The sequence below is a fragment of the Antrostomus carolinensis genome, unplaced genomic scaffold (genome assembly GCF_000700745.2).
Source record: "Antrostomus carolinensis isolate BGI_N321 unplaced genomic scaffold, ASM70074v2 scaffold31312, whole genome shotgun sequence".
NCBI lineage: Eukaryota > Metazoa > Chordata > Aves > Caprimulgiformes > Caprimulgidae > Antrostomus > Antrostomus carolinensis.
The window spans coordinates 8,389-26,931 of record NW_010299434.1 but is presented as its reverse complement, the minus strand read 5'-3'; the positions used below and the strand labels follow the sequence as shown (position 1 = coordinate 26,931).

Sequence of the window (18,543 nt, the reverse complement as noted above, 5' to 3'; positions counted from 1 at the left end):
GAAACAGGGCCCAGCTCCGGGCAGCGGGTGCTGCGGGGAGGGAAGGGTTTTCTGTAAGCCCCAGGGCCCACACGTAGGGCTCAGCACCTTCCCTGGTGCCAAGCAACCCACCCAAGTGCCCAGCATCCCCCTCCCAGGCTGGGACATAACCCATAATCGGCAAGGGACAGCTCAGGGGACCCAACTGCTGCAAGGCTGGGCTGCTCTGTCCCCCTTGGGGACTCCCCAGGACATAAGGCAGGCACCAGCAGCTATGCTGGGAGCTGCTCTCCCACGCCGAGGGGCACGCTTACCTGCTGTGGGGCTCCGGGAAGGACAGGGGACGGCAGGGTGGTGACACAAACTCTTCCTGTACTAGAGCCCAATGAAGGGTGGGGAAGAGCTGAGCTGCCCCGCAGGTCCAAATGGGTCAGGAAAATGGAGGCAGATGGAGGCCAGGAGAGCAGCTGAGTGTTAAACTTTAATAGAAATCCTTGAGAAACAAAGAGAAAATAGAGAGCAGAGCCCAGGAGAAGAGCACCAGCCTGCAGTCCCTGCACACATGCTGCAGGTCACCTGGGAGAGCTGATAGCCTCAAGAGGACCCTGGCAGCCCTACTGTCCCCACAACACACCAGAGATGCATTGGTACCCGCAGGCTCTCCCGAGCAGTGATAGTGCAAGCCCGAGGTTTCCTCCAGGCCCTGTGGCTGGGGAAGGGCAGGGCATTGGCACAGGCATTCAGGAAGGAGAAAATGGGTTAGCTGAAAGTCCCAAGCTCTGATGCTTCCAGAGGAGCAGGCTAGTGGCTGGGGACTTTTCTCCAGGGACCAGGCTGCAGCAGGGCAGGAGCAGACTTGGCTCCCAGCAGCTCAGGAGAAGCACAGGGAGACACAGGCAAGGAAGGGCTCAGCCCGTGCTGGTCATAGGAAGGCCAGGCTGACTCCAAGCTCAGCAAGCTCCCACGTAGCAAAGAAACCATCACCACCACATCAGGCTTCAACAGCAGCCCAGGACAAAGGCCAGACAAACCCCACTTCCCCAGGCTTTGCCATTTGTTTTAAAAATAGAAGTCACACAGCTCTCCCCTCTGCACAGTAAAACATCCCTCTCTAAAAACAGCCCCACAGGCAAGTGTGCAGCGCAGGGACCCCTGCAGTCCTCGCTCTCCAGAGCCAGCTCCTGTCTCTTCCTTTGAGGTAGGTTGACGTGTCCCCAGGGAGGGACGGCAGCTGCCTGGTCACATCACCAGGGCGGTGTCCGAGAGACAGGCAGCAGGCTTCTGGTCAGCTCCACCAGTGCACTTGTTGAGAGGTAAGCTCTGAGTAGGGCTGGGCTCCAGGCATCTCCTGAGGTCCCCACCAGCTGAAGGGAGGAGTGTGCTGCAGGAGAAAGGAGACCCCGTGCTGCTTAGAGGCAGTGAGAAAGGATGAAAAGGGCCATGGTGCAACATTCATCTGCAGTATCATTATACACAGAGCTGCCAGGCTCATCTACTCAATCTCCCAACCTGGGCAGCACCAGTCACCCCAACAGACATCCAAGACATTGATGAGACTTTAGAGTGACAGCTTGATCTCCCTGCCTGCACACAAACCCAACTCCCCTGGCACGGGAACAGGAGCAGGGATGTCCTTTCCCTTAACATCAGAGACTAGGTCTCTACTTCAGCTCACCCAGATGAACCCCAGTCCTCCACCTCTCTGCAGAAGGCTGTTGGGAACAGGACCTATTTTGCAGCCCAGCTTTGTTCAGGGAAGCTCGCAGAGTGCAGCTGACCCAGAGGCCTCACTGCTCCCCCAGCCCCACAATGCAGCTGAGACCCTCTGCTCACTGCTGGCCACATCAGAGCCCACAGAAGTGGTGCAAGTCCCTGTGTGGAACACCTTGTCAGCGTGTCCTGACTATGACAACCCCAAACATCACCCAGTCTGGCTGTTCTGGGCCTCGCTCCCATCTGAGCTGGATGTACAGTGCCAAGGAGACATGCTCAGTCACATAGACATCATGCCAGCCCCACCAGTTGGCTCTCCAGAGAGCAGAGGCTGGCTTCAGAGCCTGCAAGCCAACCTGTTCCTCTGCCCTTAAACAAAGCTGCTTTCCCTGCTGCCAGTTCTCTCTCAGGACACCAGTCCTAAAGCCACACTGTGAACATCATGCATGTCACAGCCAGTGCAAACTCACCCCAGTCTGCCCAGTTCCAGTTTGCTGAAGCCATTTGATTGAACACCAGTCTTCTGGAGGAAGAAAGACTTTGGCAACGACCACTGCAGGAGGAGAGAAAGACAACCAAATGGCTATTTAAGTCATGGCAAAAATCTCCCAAGCCTGCTGTGCTCTGCCATAGACTGCCCTGCTGCGCTTCAGCTTGAACTGCCTCACATTGTCACTGCCACCAGACTGTTCCCAGAATAGCAAACAGAGCAGTCTTTGCTCTCTGCTTAATGAATCCCTCTGCTGTAAGTGGGAGCAGAGCATCTCGAGGTCAGAAGAGTGGGTTTCTTTCACTGGAACAGCCTGCTGTAAGGCACAGGAGTGACAGACGGAGATGGCTCCCTCACGGAGGGGAATAAAGGGCGGGCCAGGTGCCAAATATGTAGGGCTGTGCCCAGTGCACCCAAGGATATTCAGATGCAAAGTACTTGCAGATCTGATATACTGGGTGGACTTCATGTTGTTGGGAAATAGAGAAGGGTGGGTTTTTCCAGATGCCTGCAGGCCTTGGCAGAGAAGGAAGATGACAAATAGGTAGGGCAGGCGTCACAGTAAGCAGAACAAGCAGGCTCTCTGCCAAACTCTGCCCAGGCAAACCACCACCTCTCCCTAGCTTACCCACCGCCATACGCACCGCCTGGGCCAAATCCGTCCCTGCCCCAGTGTGGTAGCCTTTGACACACCAGTTCTTCAGTAGCTCCAGACCTGGTAAGTGACAGAAAAGACAAGAAGCGAGAACGAATGACCAAGTTTGCACGGAGTTAAGCCTTTCCAGCTCAAGGCACACAAACATGCTGCACAGGGTGAACAGACTGTGCAGCACATGCTATGCAATAACTACTTGAGCACGTGCCTGAGCCCCAGCAAACACGGGGTAAAGCAAGGGCGTTCACCCTCTGTACAGGGAGCAGCAGCGCGGGCTGCGCAGCGCCTGCCTCCCTCCCTCCCTCCCACGGAGCCAGGCGCACGGTGCAGCAGGCTCAGCTGAGCACAGAAACTGGGGCAACGTGGGATTTGCTGAATTAGACCAGACTGGCTGTCCCCCTGAGCCCGGTGCCTGCCAAAGGTAGCACCTGATTTGGGCTGCACCGGTGAAAGTTCTTACAGTGCAAATGTAGAGCAGTTGCTGTCACCAGCCCCTTTCCCAGGGGAGGGCAGCACGGGCAACCTCCTCCTTGCACAGCACCCATCAGCTGCAGCATCCCAGTGCATCATCTCCTCCTTGCACAGCACCCATCAGCTGCAGCATCCCAGTGCATCATCTCCTCCTTGCACAGCACCCATCAGCTGCAGCATCCCAGCGCATCATCTCCTCCCTGCACAGATCCACCCAGAACCCAGCATGGGCTGAGACCTGGTCTCCATCCCTGGCAGAGGGCAAGGCTGGCATGGACCAAGCTCACCTGGTGTGTGACTGGAAGGCAACGTTCCTCCAGATGCATACAAGATGCTGCTCCAGAGCACGGGGAGGTCACCTTGAAGCAGAGCCATGTGTCTGACCACACTGAACAGGCTCCACTTCCTCCAAGGCCTCCTCCTGCTACTTGTCCCTGCTTACAGCCAAGCTCCCTGCTCTCTGCTAATCCAGAGATCTTGGGAAACCCAGGCCTGTTCCCTCCCCATTTTATTTTTTAAGATCCTTAGAGCCACAGCACAAGCCAAGGTACCTTAAAATTTAAGAACCGGCAGAGGAATGGCCAGGAACTTGATGCTGTCCAGCTGAGGTTACTGTGTTTTGCTACATGACACCAGCCCTGGCTATAGGAGGAGTCCTTGCTGCCCAAACTCTGTTCCTCAGTGACCTTTCAGCAAGCCCCAGGACCTCGGAAAAAACCCCCAGGTATTGGGGGCTGAGGGCAGCAGGGCAGCTCGGCAGCTCTGCCCCAGCTCTGTGCACCAGCCCAGGCTTTGCACCTTGCTGGCCAGGGAGAGAGGAGGGCTGCATGGAACATAAGCAAATGGGAAGGGGCCGGAGGAGCTCAGGTTTTGCTCAGAGGTGAAGAGCAAATCTGCTCGCTGGGCTGCTCTGGGGAAGCTGGAGCACTGAACCAGGACCCCAGCCTGAGTGGCAAAGTTCAGGGCAGCACTTCAGTGCAGACGATGACAGGATCTTTCTTCCAGCTGACAGGAGAGCATCCAGCAAAGGTATTAGCGAGGCAAAGGATGACACATGCTGACAGTGCAGCTGGAGAGGGCTATGAGGTTACTGTCTCTCTGTGAAAGACTGTTACCAACCCCTTTGATATTTGCTTTAACACCAGTGAAAAGTCACAAAAGCTTTTTTTTTTTTTTTTCTCTGCATGACAGCCAGGCTAGGAGCACAGTCTCCCCGGTGGAGGGCTGGCTCCTGAAGCCTCTCCAGATAGATCAGATGCTGGCTGGAGAGCCCTGAGCCACAGTCTCTTTCTTTTTATGTTCTCTAAGCCCTCACACAGGACGTCACTGGTTCTCTCTCCTAAATAGCCTCTACTGCTGCCCTGATAGAGACAGCCCTGGGTGAGAAGGAATTGGCCCAGCCCAGCTATGCCTCATTAAAGGATGTTTTTTGTTAAAATACAGAGTTGTGTCCTGGAAAGGTGGAAATGATAGCTAGATTTCTAGCATCTAGGAAAAATTCCTCTGGGTGCATGCTGAGTTTTTCGTCAATTAGAAAGCAGCAGGAGACCAGGGAATAGGCACAGTTTTTCCTTCACTTCACAGATCACCTGTAAGGAGCAAAGCCCAAAGACTCCAGCTGTTTCTCCCTCAAAAGGGGGCAGAGGAATGCAATAAGAGGCTAGAGCTACAGGTTGAAGGCAGAATCCCAGCCTTCTTCAGCCCCAGGACACCTAGAAGTGCTGGTGCTGCGTTTATCAGAGCAGTATACACCTCTGATCAAGTCAGAACAAGCTTTTAATGACATTTGAAGCAGTCAAATGTCCTATGGCTAGTGTGCAGGCAGGCAGCATCCTCGCAACATGCATAGCTCAGAAGCCTCCCATGACCGCTGCAGGCAGCCTGCCTGACTCACGTGAGTGTGCCCAGCTCTCGGATGGCAGTTACCTTTGTGTTTATTCAAGTAGTATTTGAGCTCCCACTGGGTCACCAGGATGTTGAAGTAACGAGGCTGCTCAAAGAAGCGCAGGTACCGCATGGAGATGTGCGTGGGGAACACTCGCTCGAACTGCCCACGCCGGGAATACTCATCCTCTGTCTCCACCAGGATGCGAACGTCATCTGGGGTCAGGATGTCCAAGACAGAAGAATAAAAATCCTGCAGGTAAGAGCAACCCAGGGTCAGGGAGAACTGAACTATGTTTTCTCAGTCCCTCTTCCCACCTTCCCACTCCTCAAACCCTCCAAAGGTCTCCATGTGTCTGAGATCTCTGGGTCACAGACCATGTGGAAAATGAAGAAATCTAGGCTGAGTGGTGACATCAACACTGCACAGAGCTGAGAAGATCCCCAGTTCTCCAGCCCAGCCTCTCTTACAGGCACTGCCAGGTGGCACACAAGACAAGCGTCCCTGCTAACCTGCACAGGGTCAGCAGGCAAAGGCTATGAGAGCTGCGCAGACACGAGGAGGAACAGACAGTGCTCAGACGCTGTTTGAGGACTGGTGGGTAACGTGCCCCTCAGCATGTGCCTATTTTAATGTAAAGATGAGACACTGCAGCAGTGGCTTAAGCAAACTCAATTTATTTTTGACCAGTTGTCTTGTAACCCTCTGGAGCCCCAAGTGCTCCCCATCATCTGTCTGTCCCCATGGAGGGGCACAATCTGGAGAGGGACAAGAGACAGACACGTGGGACTGGTTGAGACAGTGGCTTGGCAGGATGGTGTAAGTATCAGAGGAGATTGTATTGTACCTGGTCAGGTATCTTCTGCGTCAAGTAATAGGCCTTCTTCATCTTCTCTGCTATGAAATGCTCAGATGCTGACTTGGGCTTCTCCTTCAAAGCACTGCCCAGACTGAGGACACAAGAAGAGGCAGTAGAGTATTTAAGCAGAGAAGATAAAATCCTGTCATGGCAGAGCTGTTCCCAGCAGCTGTGAGAGCAGTGACACCCTCAGGAAGATGCCGTGGAGGAGAGAACACTTTCTCCAAGGATTTCACCAGTTCTGAGATCAGTGATGCACCCACAGCTTTGTGCATCAGCACAGGACCCAGGAAGGATGTGGGCAGGAGAACAGGAAGGGTGCTGCAAGGTCCTCGCTAAGCATTCCAGCGTTCCTTCATCCGAATGGTGAACCATCACCTCACACCCACATAGGATGCAAGAGGGCCAAAGACACACCATGACCCGATTCACAGCACCTGAAGCGTGGTGGGATCTCATGGTTACATCCTGCTTGGAACACAGCTTCCTAACTACAACAACAGGGCTGGGGGTAGGAGTACTCGGTACTGACACTGTGCAAGGAAGGAGAGAACTCTTAAATCAAAAACTTCCTCCTGCAACTTCCAAGAACTCTCAAGACTTGAATTCAGCTCCAGCTACATATGCCATGGCAAATCCCGGCCTTTTGTATGATCTGACCAGCAACCATCTAAACTATTCTAAGCTCCCAACTGAACCATTTAGGGATGCCAGAGTCAGTCCAACACATTTTAACACTTATATCAACACAGCTGATTTGTTCTGCTGCTGCAAAAATAATTAGTTGTGTGAAGATCCAAACAGGGAGAGCAGAGCCTCAGGACTGTGCTGCATGGTGCTTGGGGAACATACAGACCTACTGGAATTATGCCAATATACAAAAAACCCCTTCATTTCTTTCCCAGGGCAGGACATAAGGTTAAGCAAGCTTGCCCCCAGATGCAGGAACTCTGGTAATGCATCATCTGAACCACGCTAAGGATCTTCTTAATCCCCTGCAGGTCCCTCAGTGGACACCTGCCCTTCAGCACCTCCGCCGCAAGCCGCAAACGAGCGTGTGATCAAAGCGCCGCAGATGAGCTGGCGAGAGCTCCCCGGCTGGAACGGGCCTGCGCTCCAGGCTTCTCCCTTCGCTGCAGGCACAGGGCAGGTGAAGGGCAAGAGTCCCATCTTTCGGTGTGCCCATACATCACCACGTGCTGGTGCTCATCCCAGCAAGCTGCTCCTTCAGTGACGCATGGCCAGCAGCCTCTCGGCTGCAGGGAACAGGACTGGTTTCTTTCCCCACCGTCAGGTTTGAAACCAGTATAAACCCAAGCTGTGGTGAAACACAGAAGGAGCAGGGGCCTGGGTGGACACATCCCCAGGAATTAGCCTTATGCAAGAAACAGTCACGTTGGCTGCAAGGTAGGACTGTGCACACCTCTATCCATAGGTCTACAGGCTCTGACACCTGCAGTCCTGTCTAAGGAACATATCACTCCAGCCTTTGCAAAATAACAGGTGCTCCTCTTGCTCAAGGCAGCAGCACGTCAGCCCTGAGGTAGCGGGTAAGTGGATCCAAGCCCCAGCACAGCCAGCCAGCCCTCCAAGCAAATGGAGAGGCAGTGCAGCACAGCATCCCGATAGTTCTGGCCAGGGGAAGGAGAGAGCACGACTCGACTAACTGCAGAGCAAGCACAAATTACACTGGCCTCACTTCTAACTATGGACCTGCAGAGAGGGCATAAATCCTTCTGCTTTGAAGAGACCACAGGAACCAGATACCAGGCAATGATGCAAGTCCCCCAGACCCGTAGCTGAAGGACCAGCAAAGCACAGGCACAGGAACCAGTGTTTGCTGGGCTGCAAGCAGCCCCTAGATGAAATCCCTCGAGACAAAAACCTATGACTCTGACAGAGAAGGGGGCTGACCTGCAGGTAGAGCCACTTCTTGTCTGTGGCCTTGAGGCCCCACTGTCTGTGCTGGGCAGAACGAAGCCAGCGAGGTTGAGGAGGTCCCGGATCATCTGTCCCTTGATGCTCACATCCAGCGGGGAGTTGGAGTGGAGGCTGCAGGGAGGAAGCATCACAGCAGTCTGAGTGCTAGAATGGAGGCACCAAGCCCCACAGCCCTGAGATCACTCCCTGGGTTAATATCAACCAGGATACAAAACCCAGCCTGTCCCTCCCTTGCCTCATCACAGGCAGCCATGAGACACTGAGAAAAAATCCTGACAACAGCTCTTTGAATGAGGGCTCCCCATCAGAAATTGTTTATTTCTCCACCATCCCCAGAGCCCTGTGTGGGACCACAGCTCTGTGTCTGGCTCATGCCCATCCACTCTTGCAGGCAGGAGAGGCCATGCTCAGGTACACTGCAGCTCCGGGCCGTGCCTGCGCAGCCAACACCGCGCAGCCGGGTGAGCAAGGAACGGTGCACGAGGCAGTGGAACTGCTGATCGCTTCTGCCCACGCAGAGAAGAAATCTCTGCCATCACCTGTTCCCTACATGACACATCCCTCCCTGGCCTTCCCTGGCTCTAGCTGCAGCATGCCCAGCAAAGCTTTCTGAGCTGCGGATGGGTGTCGCTTCTAGAGACAGGGAGGACTTTGATTCCTGCAATCTGGAGAGGAAGGCTTCAAAGCCCACAGTCTTTCAGCATAGGGCACAGGGGACATCATGAGCCAAATTCACTTTGTGGTAAAAGAAAGGCTTTTATCCACTCTGCTGTGGCTCAGAATCTGCTTTACCTTGGGGAAATGTTGACCTCTAAGATCCAGGGCTTGAGGTTTTCATCCAGCATGATGTCAAACCCGAACAGTTCATGGCAACAATACGGCCGCCGCACATACATCTTCACCAGGCTGTTCACGTAGGGCTCAGATCTGCAAGCCAAGGAACAAACGCCTGTTCCCAGCACTCAGACAGCAGAGCTCTGGCTGTTCACAGCACAGGCCGACAGTTCTGAGAGCGTACGCAGGCACACGCTGCAGGAGTGGGTGGGCTGAGAGACCAGCGCAGGCCTGTGAGCTGCTGCTGCACTGTGTATGGATCCGGCACTGCATCCTGAGCACCCCTGCTCTGTCAGGCAGGATCCACCTCTGAACACACCCTCTGAACCAAGGCACTTTTCTTCTCAGGCACCCTGGCCAAGCAAGCGAGCGGGTGGCAAGCTGGGCAGAGTGCTGTGTTCAGGGCACCCTCTTGGCCTCCCCGCTGCACTGCAGGCAGCCCCAGGAAATGGAAGGTCTCTCAACCCATTACAGCTACTGCAGCATGAGCACAAGTAACAGCACGAAAGGAAGGATCCAGAGAAATCCTGAAGCCAACAGCAGCACTAGCATTTAGATTAAGAGCAAAAGGACTGGGCTGAGAGGGGACTGAAGAGTCAGAAGGGCCAGGGTGCACCCCACAGCCAGACACAGAGCAAGGAGTGCCAGGACTCACGCAATGATGGTTTTGATAACGATGTCCTTAATCTTCTCCCAGATGGCCTCACTATTAACTCCCTTCTGGGTCAGGTAACTCCAGAGAGCTTTGAGTGCCCTGGGAGAGAGAAAGCAAAGGAGGTAGCTCTGTAGCACCCTGCTGTCCAGCCCTGCTAGGGGAGTGGAAGCAGCAGAGGGGAGCCTTGACAAAGCTCTTTCCTGGCATGGCCATCCTTCTGCCATCCTCAAACCTCTCAGGTCCTGGTTGCTGCTCTCCCTAGCCTGGCCCCTGGTCTTGTAGGCCCAAGCTACTAGGAATATAAATCTGTTATAGCCTTGTCCCAGCACTGGAGTAATAGATCCCAAATTAGCACATAAGCAAGGTATGTCAGGCCCAGATCTTCTCTTCCCTCCCCCTCCATGTCCTCAGCAAACCTCCCCCTCGGTGTCCTCAGCAAACCTCCCCTTCCTGCAGGCCTTCCCCCGCAGCAATGCAAAGCAGCTCAGCATTACCCCTGTAAATCTTTTAGCTAGAGCCATTTCACCCAGGCTTGGGGGTGGAGAAAGTTCTTGAAAAATGTGGAGAACAAGATGGTAGGAGGGAGCGTCTCTGCTTTTATAGGAGTTTCCCACACCACACCGAGTGCTGCAAACTACCCTGACGCTGAGCCAAGGATGCTCAGATGTTGCTCAAGTGAGACCATGTGGCTAATGGCCAGGAATCCAAAGGTCACGCTTCCTGCATACAAGATGGAGTGGATTACAGACACTCTCATCTTTAATGTGGGAGCAGCCAACTTTGACTTGCACGGCAGTACCAAAAACCCACACATTCCCACCCCCATGGGATTTCAGCTGCTGGGGAACAGCAGACCCTTCTCAAAGTCCCAGTGGAGGAACAGACCACTGTGCAGCAGGTCCAGGCCTGAGAAAGCAATCCTGCCACAGCAAACCACCTTCTGCAGCTCTCTTTGAAGTGACGTAGCCGTGCCCAGGCCCATGAATTGAGAACTCTATCCTGCACTATTTTTAAGAGTTCAAACACTGCTGTGGAATCAGAGACAAGTGCCTGGGGCCTTGGATCAGTCCACGCATGGGACAGCAGGGAACAGGAACTCCTGCAAGATCGCAGCCCTCCTCTCAAATGCTTGGAAATAGCACCACTGCTCCTATTCACACAGACTAGCACAGAAATTATCCATTTTGCACCAGGACTGTCCCTTTGTCTGACTCCACAGGGAAGTCAAGAGTGAGATGGGCCGAAGCTCCCATCTAGCCAATTTAAACATCACAATTACCCCATTCAAAGTTCTAGCAGCAAAAAATCAGATTCTGCTTTAACCACAACCCATCACCCCTGCAACAGGGCAAGGGGATGAATGAGCACAGACGAGAGCAGTGTTGGAAGCAGGGAACAGCACAGGCACAGGCAGGATGAACGGCAAACACAGCCCAAGCAGCAGCGGACAGGATGAGTCACAAGCCAGGGAGACCATCCAGACTCCATCGACACTAACTCATGCTAAAATCACTCTGCTCCTCCAGTTTCCCCAAGTGGGAGCAGATGATACAGGAAGCACCTTCAAGTTTTGGGTAGGAATACTGAAAAAAGAGTAAGTTAACAGGGAATAGAAAGAGTTTCCCTGTGCCCTAAAAGCAGTACCTACCATTTGTGTCCCTGACAAGCAGTCTCATCCGAGTTGGACTTGTACTCCGTGTTCTTCTTGTTCACGCTGTAGTTGGTCAAGTGCATGAACTTGTTGCTGAGGCTCTTCATCGAGGAGGAGTACCTGGAGGAGGCAATAGGAGCACAAGCAGTCTGAGCTTGAACTGGCTGCACCGAGGCCCATGGAGCAGGCAGGAACTCTGTTCTCATCTCAGACCACTCTTGGCCACCCACCAGCTCTGCTGCCTCCCTTTCCCAGGCTGCCTGGAGCTCTCTGTCCCCATAGGCCCAGAGCTGATGAGACAAACCAAGAGAGACAGAGCAGGCTGCCTTGGGGCAGTGGGATGCAATCCCTCCCCTTACAGCATGTCCTTAAGAAAAGACCAGAGCAGCAGTGAGCAAAAGCACCGACGGAACTGCAGCAGCTTGAGGCAGTACAGTCATAACTGGAAGAAATGTCTCTGTTTCTGTGACGCCAGATCTTACACAGTATGAAGCACAGGCAGCATATTTCAAGAACTGCTTTGCAATGAGCAGACCTTGCCTTGGGAAAAATGGATGAACAAAACATCCTCTCACATTTGCTTTCAACACTGTCACCTTGCAGTGACTCTGTGTGTTTCCAGGCTGTTTCTTAAGCAGAAAAGCTACAGCTTTAAGCATCACCATATACAGGATGACTCCCTCCTGCCCCAGCCGAGGCAGGTACCACAGCCACAGTGCCTTAGAGCTGAGGCAGCCCCCCAGCACTGCTCTCCCACACAACCTACTTGCAGCTAGCAAAGCGAACCAGTCCATCCTTGAACAGGTAGACCCTGAGGGGATCATAGCAAGTGACGTAAACGTAGATCCTCAGGTCGAACTTCTTCCCGCCAATGAGGTAGGGTTTGTGCAGATACCTACAGAGGGAAACAAGCAACATCTCTAGCCCCAACCTCAGAAGGCTTGGCAAAAACCAGGGATCAGTGCAGAAGACCTTTTGCACAGCATTTCCAAGTTAAGTGCATCACAGTCAAAATGAGAGGGAAAAAAGCTCTCCCATGCACGGGGAGATCCTGCAGCACATGAGCAGCATTCCCTTCTGCTCAGTTCCATTTGGAAGAGATTTTCCATGGCTCTAAGGCACAGTAGCTTTTCCACACCCACAAGACTGATTACAATATTCAGGAACATCTAAGATATGCAGTGGGCCACAGATGGTTTGGTTCAGTGAGCATAAATAGTTGGAAATTTTCATCCAAATCATTTGATTATTCACCCCAGAAGTTCACAATTTTCCATAAGAAAGCTTATCACTTTGCACAGGAAGCAGAGAGGGAGAACAGACAAGCCAACACAGCAGTTCCCTGTCTGCCAAATGCTGGACAGTTTTCCTGCCCTCAAAAGAACCTTCCCAGAAAGCAGCCTCAAACCAAGATGAGCTATTCCATTTTCCTGTAGAAGGGGAAGGAGATTCTGAAGATCCCATTATTTCAAGAAACCCCTTTGACTAACATCCACACACAGCAGCTCTTACTGACACATTCTAACTCAGATAAGAACAAATCATTGACAATTGCCATCTCTTCCCTGGGCCTTCTCTTCCCACTGTGCTTGAGGGCACTGGATAAAGTTTGTTTGCTTCCAAAGACACCAAACCTCAGAGTACAAAGCAGTGGGAGCAGAATCACAGCAGAGCTGAAACTGACCACCTGCCATGCAGAAGCTCCAGAAAGCCCGTGGAGCCAGTTTGTACCTGAGACCTCAAAAATCTACTGCAATAGAGCACTGCAATAAGCCCAGCTGCAGCTGACAGAGCCAGCAACAGCATTACACCTGGGCAGTGGAGAAGCTTCCAGATGCAAACCAGGTGCTTCTGCTCTGCCACACAGCGGCAGCAGCCCAGACCTGCCCAGATTGTCTAGACACTAGGAGGTCCCCAGATGTGTGTCAACCTTGCTTTCCTTCACTCACCTCTGTACCAGCAGTGGTCTCCTTTTGGGGAGCTGGCTCCATTTGTGGATGACCTGGATACCAATGCCTCTTGCTGATGCTGGCTGCAAAACCCAAACAAGAAGAGATCAGATCTTCTCCCTGCAGCTACTGTGGGACACAGAGCTGAGCTCTGCTTTGCACTTACTGGTTTCACAATCCATTTCTGGCAGCTAGCTCCTTCCTCCCATGCTTTCCTGAGTAATTTGATGTCCTGGGGCAGGATGAAGGACTGCGGGAAGAAGTTAAATTCCTTCTTCCCACAGCGAGCCTGCATCTTCAACAGGTTGCGCCACAGACGGTCCTTTCTCCCAATTTGAAATGAACCAGGGAAGTGGTTTAGCTGGAAAGGAAACCAGATGCTGTCAGATCTCCCCACCTCCCTGCAGGCTCTGCTGCTCCCTGGCCAGAGGATACATCCTTTCTGAACACAGTGCAGGGTAATGCTCTTTGCTCCCCCCCAGGATTGCGCCAAGACAAGACTCACCTCCTCCTGAAGCTTTGCAGAGACAAACACTCACATGGTGACCCACACTGGCTACAAAGTCAACAGCTGTCACCTCGTCCCTTCTGATGTCTGACTAGCTGCAGAGCACTAACCCTCAGCCTCTGAGCTTCCTCTGTCAGTATCCTCCACCCCAGTGGTTTCCCACTTGCTTCTGAATTGTATGCCAAGACTCCTTCCCATGCAACACAAGCTCTAGGGAAATAAAGACCCTGCAGCAGGACAGGAACAGGGCTAGAGGCTGCTAGCTTCCAAATTTAGATGCTGCCTCAAAACTGAGCAGTTAGGAGCATCATGGCTCTCCAGAACAAACATGTATGTGTGATAGATATCACACCTCTGGTCCCTCGCATGTTCCCCAAGCCATGGGCCACTCCTGACCCTTTTGTGACCTGAGTTTTGTGACCTGAGCAGGGAGGGCACTGGCTCTATTGCCACAGTGAGGATGCTCACCCAGCTGTGCCCGTCTCTTGGGCTGCTGCCCAGCTGCCACATTCTGGAAGGGACACTGCAGGGACAGCCTGCACAGGAAACACCCAGCCCTGGAGAGAGGGACACCCAAACTGCTCCCAACGCACTCTCCACGCATGTGAAGGAAGTCAGCCCAAAACATCCCCTACCTTCTGGTGCTCCCTGATGGCTCTGAAGCTGGAGGATTTCATGTGGTGGCCCCAGCAACCCAGCCAGTCATTGCTTTCTGCAGGAAAAGCAGAAAAGTCCATGACCAACTATCCTGTCACCCACAATGCCCTCTCAACCCACCAGCATCCCATCTTCTGGGGCCAGCAGAAGCACACCAGGGATGCTGCACAGCAATAGCACAAAGCATTCATAGTGGCTACTGCAAAGCTGCCAGACCAAGGGGTGTGAGCAGGATCCAGTTAACCAGGTGGGTCATATCCTTGCAAACACGACTGTTGCAGGGATCTGGGCAGACACAGGGTCAAAGGAATGTCTTTAATCTCCCAGCACCCTGACTTCCCTGCCTTACAGCAGGTGAATGAAGCAGTTGACTAATCAGCACTGCACTGCAGAGGAACATATGGGATTGCAAGAAGTCCTAGGTCTTGCTCTGCCCTGTGTGTCCCATTATAGCCCCAAAATGGTCTGTGCAGAGGTCTCCTGATGTGTGCAGGAGCCCTTTAAGTACTGCTGGGAGATCACACTCCAGGATATGGATCATAGCTGCAAATTCTCAGTGCTTCCCCAGCCCAGCCCTCTCCTACACATCTCTTCAGCAACAAGATCCCAACCCTGAGAACTCTCTGGCTATAATCAGAGAGGAGGGCTTCCTCCTCAGCACATGGGGACAAAGGATAACAGTACTGGGGTTGGCACCAGATGAGTGTCAGCCTCCTTAAGAGTGGCAGCACCATCTAGAGGCACAGCTCAAACAAGCAAGAGCACAGCTCTGCTGCCCCACACACTGCCCCAGCTCCTGACAAACCAGGAGTAAGTCCTTTTGGTCCATGCCAGGGACAAGCCAAGAGGGAGATCAGGCCCTGACAGGCCCCACAGAGCTTGGATGTTGTGGGTCAGACAGGCAGAAGTGGGAACTCAACATCCTGCAGCGCTGAGCCTGTATCGCTCCTGCTCTGCTCTTCGCAGGCAGCCTGCCTTCTCATGCCCAGGGGCCGGAGGTGAGGGCAGGTGAGGTGTCAGATGGTGCCACCCTCCCACAACTTACTTTTGCTGACTCTGAAGTGGGACCTGCCAACGGTTTGCTTCACTATGTTCGGCGTGACTGTGCACATTTTCCATCGCAGCAGCTTCCTCTGCTCCCAAGGCAGCTTCTCCACTAGGAAGGCAAAAAGATAAGCACAGAAGGAAAACAAACACAATACCTGGGTTTTCTATAGCTGCACCCAGGGACATTCTTACGGCTCGTGGCACAGGCACCAGGCCTGCAGAGGAGGGTGTGTAGCCCCCTTCACAGAACTAGCACGGAGCAGAAGACTCCATGGCTGCAGGAGATCCAGGACACTGGAACATTTGGTGGCAGCCTGACTCATGCTCCAGGCTGTGAGAGCAGCCTTGATTTTACTCCAGCCCTTTGGATCTCCCAGCAGTGCTGGGTCTCAGCACTGGAAGGGTGAAGGGGAGCCACTGGTAGCCAGCCCCTGGCTGTGCACTGGTACCACAGTGCTTGTTAATAACAGTCTGGCTGCTCTCACCCTGCATGGCAACAGGCCCCAGCTCACCTCTCTCATCTCGAGTACTGAAGTAGATGGTTGGAGGCACATTAGGGAATAAACTGCTGACAAGAGCTGGTTTGAGCACTGTTTCCTGAGCCTCAGCGGGCTGGGCCAGGCACTTGATGCAGTTCCTAGGAGAGATGAAGGGGTAGGCACTTGGTTAGAGGTGAAAAGTAGCACAAGGAGGAAGGGGAAAGACGGAAGGAGCCTTGATCCTGGTACTGGGAATTTGCATCATCGCGGTGTGGTACAAGCAATGGGTGCTAAGGTCAGTAACCAGCCTGAAGTGACAAGGGGATGAGCTTGCAATGAATGCACATGTGCGTGTTCTAATTCCCAAGAGTTATGGGTTTTGCCAGGGCAAGGAGTGGATTTTGTCACATGACAAACCCTATAACCTCGTCCACAGGAACAAGGGGTGGAGGCTGCAATTCATATGTGATTCAGCTGTTGTAACCCTCTTAGTTTTGGTGTGTTGCAGGGAAGAGGGCTGGAGTTATAGTGACTGTATGTACAACCTCTTACCACAGCAATCCCTAACGTCTGGGAGGAAGGGTAAAATTGTTGTACAACGTATCTATTAAAGTTGTGATGACACTAGAAGTGGAGTTTATAATGAACATATATTCAAATATATGCCACCACAGGCAGTGGAAGGACCCACACCAGAGCAATCCACTAACAAACAAGGAGCAGCAAAAGAAAAGAAACCACAACACATTGACATAAATCTCCCAGGCCACCCCTCACCTCATTGAAGGGACTGAGTGTAGCCTGCAGCGAGGGGGTGGGAGACCAGGTCGGTTTCTAGCCTGAGTCCTTGTATATATTTTTTTTTTCAATACAAGAATTGGTAATTAAAAGTTTGTTAATTGGCAATAAACTATATTGATTAACATTCCCTGGCCCCAAACTGGTTTTGCCCATGACGGACTGAAGGTAGGAGACAGCTGCAAAGGCTTCAGAGATGTGGCCAACATCCCTCCCTGCCACAGGAGGCATTTGGCCCAAGCGCTGCCTCCCCCAGCCTGCCCCCAGAGGCCAACCAGCCCGGTCCTGCCAGAGAGAGCTGCTGGTCCAATGTACGTCACCTCTGCAGGACTTTCACAGCCACATGTGCACACCCAGAGCCCTGCAGCACCCTCAGGTTCAACACTTGCTCGCAAGAAAGCCTTCCTTGTCTCCCGGGTGAGTTGTAGTGTGATGGAAAGCAGTAAGCTGTCACACAGACAGCAAAGCCCAAGGCAGCCCTGGTGCAAGGACCAGCTCCCGTTGCTGGCAGGGCAAGAACAGGTCTCACAAAGGTGGCTCCCACAGGAGTCATGGAGGCAGAGCTCAGATGACCAGAGGCTGATCAGTCCTCCCTGGAGAAACCTCCTTCCAAAAGCTAAAGAAAAATCCAGGCACCAGGATTTGTTTCTAGGACACAGTGCTGAGACACAAGACCCCAAGGAGCTTTTGCAATCTCTGGCCCAGGATGCCTCTGCTCTGCGTCATGTGCAAGGCAACCACCCTGCAAGAGCATAATTTAATCCAGTAAGGCTAACCCAGCAACTGGCAGTGGCAGTGAAATTAAGACCCCTGATTTGCTGTGGTGGCTGCACCCTCAGCACTTTGCAGGCTGCTCTCTGTAGCAAGAGAGATGGCTTTGGTCTGCAGGGTAGCAAGGAAGCACATTTTGGTTGGGAAGCCTGTTGTTACCTTCATTCCATTCCCCCACATGCTACAGCTCTCCTCTGTCAGCAGGGAGGACAAAGACAGACAATTTTGGACAAAGATACCAAGTTCAATGCGCTATTTACAACTACTGACCTGGATACAAGAGTTGCAGAGCCACTGGGTGACACATCAGCGACAGAGGAAGCATCTGAGTCACCTGCAGGAGGGGACAAACTCAGGTTTTGTCTCTATGGAGAGTGAATGCACAGTTAGGAAAGAAAGAGAAAACAAATGTCCCAGGGGACAAACCCTTCCCAGCTGCCCCAAATCCTTGGATCCTGGGTTTTGCCCATGAATTGGTGGCATAAAAGGCAGGGCAGGGGTTGGAGCTGCCAGCCCTGCACAGGGAGGAGATGGGTACATTTTGGAGCAGGACAGTGGTGAGCCCTAGCCTGCTCCCCAGAGGAACACATGCAGTTCCTCCTTGCTGCTACGTTGCTTTTGGGTTCAGCATAATCTCTATGTCATCCTGAAAGCAGAGCATGAACGTAAGACAGGAGGGCAGCTGTGCTCACCCCCAGCTCCCAGACATCCCCCACACTCCCCTCTTCAAGGCACAGAGCCCAGCCCTCCCCCCGGGGAACCAGCACTCACTGTCCTCGTCCTCCTCCTGACTGTAGCTCTCGTCCAGGCCATCAGGAAGTTCTTCCTCAGCTTCGTCCTGGGGTTGGCTCAGCTCCAGCGGTGACTGCTCAGCACTGACACTGGGACAAAGGACACCACATCAGAAGGAGTGGCACATGTTTTCTGGGGCCAAAAGACCCAGAAGCCCACGAGGTAGGGTGAAATAACGTGGGCAGAGGAGTGACAGCACTGCCCTCCAAGCACTCATCCCAAGCTAGCAAGGCAGTCAGGCCCCAGGGCATCCTGAGAGGGAATGTTTTCCAGAGCAGCTAGAAAGAAAGAAGCATAAGGAAAGGATACCCTCTCCTAGCAGAGCAGGAGCTCTGTGTCCTTGCACCCTCCTTGTCCTGCATCAGCTCCATGTTCCTTCAGGAACTTCAAGGTCTCTGCCCAGAAAAGC

The 18,543-nt window shown here is 53.1% G+C and overlaps 1 protein-coding gene across 1 annotated transcript in view; it reads right to left on the bottom strand.

The window, feature by feature from the left end:
* Positions 1-1,218: 1,218 nt before the first annotated feature.
* TTLL4 (tubulin tyrosine ligase like 4) overlaps positions 1,219-18,543 on the bottom strand; it is a 19,031-nt gene continuing 1,706 nt past the window's right edge. The window contains exons 3-19 of the mRNA XM_010162801.2: positions 18,114-18,223; positions 17,613-17,676; positions 15,807-15,931; positions 15,293-15,403; positions 14,226-14,302; positions 13,249-13,443; positions 13,083-13,165; positions 11,900-12,028; positions 11,131-11,253; positions 9,483-9,581; positions 8,786-8,920; positions 7,967-8,104; positions 6,041-6,143; positions 5,235-5,445; positions 2,827-2,897; positions 2,163-2,245; positions 1,219-1,360 (exon numbers count right to left, since the gene is read on the bottom strand). Coding sequence (XP_010161103.1) covers positions 1,219-1,360; positions 2,163-2,245; positions 2,827-2,897; positions 5,235-5,445; positions 6,041-6,143; positions 7,967-8,104; positions 8,786-8,920; positions 9,483-9,581; positions 11,131-11,253; positions 11,900-12,028; positions 13,083-13,165; positions 13,249-13,443; positions 14,226-14,302; positions 15,293-15,403; positions 15,807-15,931; positions 17,613-17,676; positions 18,114-18,223 — 1,999 coding nt within the window. The remainder of the gene's footprint in view (positions 1,361-2,162; positions 2,246-2,826; positions 2,898-5,234; positions 5,446-6,040; positions 6,144-7,966; positions 8,105-8,785; positions 8,921-9,482; positions 9,582-11,130; positions 11,254-11,899; positions 12,029-13,082; positions 13,166-13,248; positions 13,444-14,225; positions 14,303-15,292; positions 15,404-15,806; positions 15,932-17,612; positions 17,677-18,113; positions 18,224-18,543) is intronic.